This window comes from Babylonia areolata, chromosome 21, assembly GCF_041734735.1.
Source record: "Babylonia areolata isolate BAREFJ2019XMU chromosome 21, ASM4173473v1, whole genome shotgun sequence".
Taxonomy (NCBI): Eukaryota; Metazoa; Mollusca; class Gastropoda; order Neogastropoda; family Buccinidae; genus Babylonia; species Babylonia areolata.
Genome location: NC_134896.1, coordinates 46,808,049 through 46,810,548, shown reverse-complemented (window position 1 = coordinate 46,810,548; position 2,500 = coordinate 46,808,049). Strand labels below are relative to the sequence as shown.

General features: G+C 43.2%; 1 protein-coding gene across 2 annotated transcripts in view; it reads right to left on the bottom strand.

The window, feature by feature from the left end:
* Positions 1-2,500, bottom strand: part of LOC143296344 (uncharacterized) — a 34,942-nt gene that overhangs the window by 13,118 nt on the left and 19,324 nt on the right. For both annotated transcript variants that reach the window (XM_076608220.1, XM_076608221.1), the window contains exon 8: positions 1-56. This exon is cut by the window's left edge and continues 56 nt beyond it. In XM_076608220.1, the coding sequence (XP_076464335.1) occupies positions 1-56 (56 nt within the window). The remainder of the gene's footprint in view (positions 57-2,500) is intronic.

Here is a 2,500-nt window from a genome sequence, read left to right as displayed (position 1 = left end):
CGTGTTCTCGTTGAGAGATGTGAAGGGGAAGGACACCTCCAGGGACCAGAAGGTGGCTGCGTGGGCAGTCACACACACACACACACACACACACACACACACACACACACACACACACATCCACACACACACACACACACACACACACACATCCACACACACACACACACACACACACACACATCCACATCCACACACACACACGCACACACACACACACACACACACACACACATCCACACACGCACACACAAAGCACTGATAAAACACAAGGAAGATGGAAGACATAGTGATCATCATCTCACCATCGTCTCATCATCGTCATCATCATCATCATCATCACCACCACCATCATCACCATCATCATCGTCGTCATCATCATCATCATCATCACCACCACCACCATCATCATCACCACTACCATCATCAAGACATAGTGATCATCATCTCACCATCACCATCATCATCACCATCATCATCATCATGTCTTTTGTTAATGTTTGACTAATTTTGAATGTAATGTAACTCTGCCATGATCCTGTCCAGTCAGTCAAAAATCACACACACACACACACACACACACACACACACACACACACACACACACAGAGAGAGAGAGAGAGTTCCTGTATATGGGTGGGTGGCATTGTGACCAGACAACCTAAGCATTGAAGAAAAAAAAAAGAGCAAGTCCTACCACGTTCATGTGTTTTTCATTTCAATACAACATTTGTGAACACGGTTAAGTCGCTCAGCTGCCAATACAGAGCGTCCGTGAGGGTGTGGGTTCGAATCCCGCTCTCGCCCTTTCTCCCAAGTTTGACCGGAAAATCATACCAAGCGTCTAGTCATTCAGATGAGACGATAAACCGAACCCAGGTTCCGTGTGCAGCACGCACTTGGCGCACTGAAAAAGAACCCATGGCAACGAGTGTTGTCCTCTGGCAAAATTATGTTTAAAGAAATTCACCCTGATAGGAACACAAATATATAAGCATGCACTCAAGACCTGACAAGCGCGTTGGGTTTGCCATTGTGAGGCATCTGTCTAGCAGGTGTCGTGTAGCGTATATGGATTTGTCCGAACGCAGTGACGCCTCATTGAGAATCTGAAACTGTGTGAAAATATTAGATACTGAATTAACCAGTTATTTCTGTACCACAAAAAACAACTAAAACTACGTCATTTCAGAAACAATACTAACGACAAAAGTAAGAAGACAGCAGTTCTAATTGGAGCATCGTTACCAACATTCACTTATATATGTATATATATATATATGCTCATGCTCATGAATCTATCTGTGAATGCGCAGATGGTTGAATAGTCCAATCTGCGCATGAAATGTTCGCTGGCATATCATTGTCAGGGAGCTTGTTTGCCCGTGACTTTCTGGCCTGCCTCTTCTGAACAGCTGCAGCAGTCCTGTTGGCTTCGCACAACTTGGCGCCTTTGTGCACAGCAGCGCGCCATTTGTCACGGTCCACTGCAGATTCCTCCCAGGAGTCAGGGTTGATATCAAACGCTTTCAGAGAGACTTTCAGAGTATCTCTGAAGCGCTTCTTCTGACCTCCGTGTGATCTCTTCCCTTGTTGCAGCTCGCCATAGAAGAGCCTTTTGGGCAGCCGATGGTCTGGCATGCGCGCCACGTGTCCAGCCCAGCGAAGCTGGGACTGCATCAGGCCAGAAAGTCACGGGCAAACAAGCTCCCTGACAACTAAAACTACGTCATTTCAGAAACTACAATACTAACGACAAAAGTAAGAAGAAAGCAGTTCTAATTGGAGCATCATTACCAACAATCACTTACAAATGACTTGAATGAACTCTTTCTCATTTCCTTACACTTCCATTGGTAGAAAACTTAATCTGTCTTACTTTGGTTATTATTTTGTGAATGTGTGTTGTTGGTTTATGAATGACTATTGGCAGTTTTTGTGCATGTGTGAAACAATATTACCATTAACAATATTACCATTAATAGATGGCGTGATCCGTTTTCAGTGGATTTCGACTCTTATATCGTAAGTTTATTTTACTCAGTTCTGATGCTGATGCCACCATCTTGCTTTTTTTCCGTTTTAGGTCTCACAAAGCATGAAAATGTAAACGATGTGTGCGATTATTTACGACGCTAAAATGGGACATTACCCCAAATGGTATTACGAAACAAACGTCGGCAATATCTACAATTTAAAATCAGAATACCTTTATTATCTCGTAGAGAAATTAAGTGTGGTGAAGTCTGTGAGTCATACAAATTACAAGCAAAACGGTAAAATTTGACATACAACATAACAAAACGACACTCAACTCAGTCATAGCAAAGCAAGTCCGATAACTTTCCATCATTTAATTGTTTCCCCCTCAAGACGGAATGAGCAGCGTTCACATCAACACGGCGTGTACGTTCACTTCGTCAGGCACTCAGAGGAGAGGAGAGTAAGGAATGTGGATATTGACCCAAACGTCATTAAAAAAAGGGAAAAGAAAGGATTA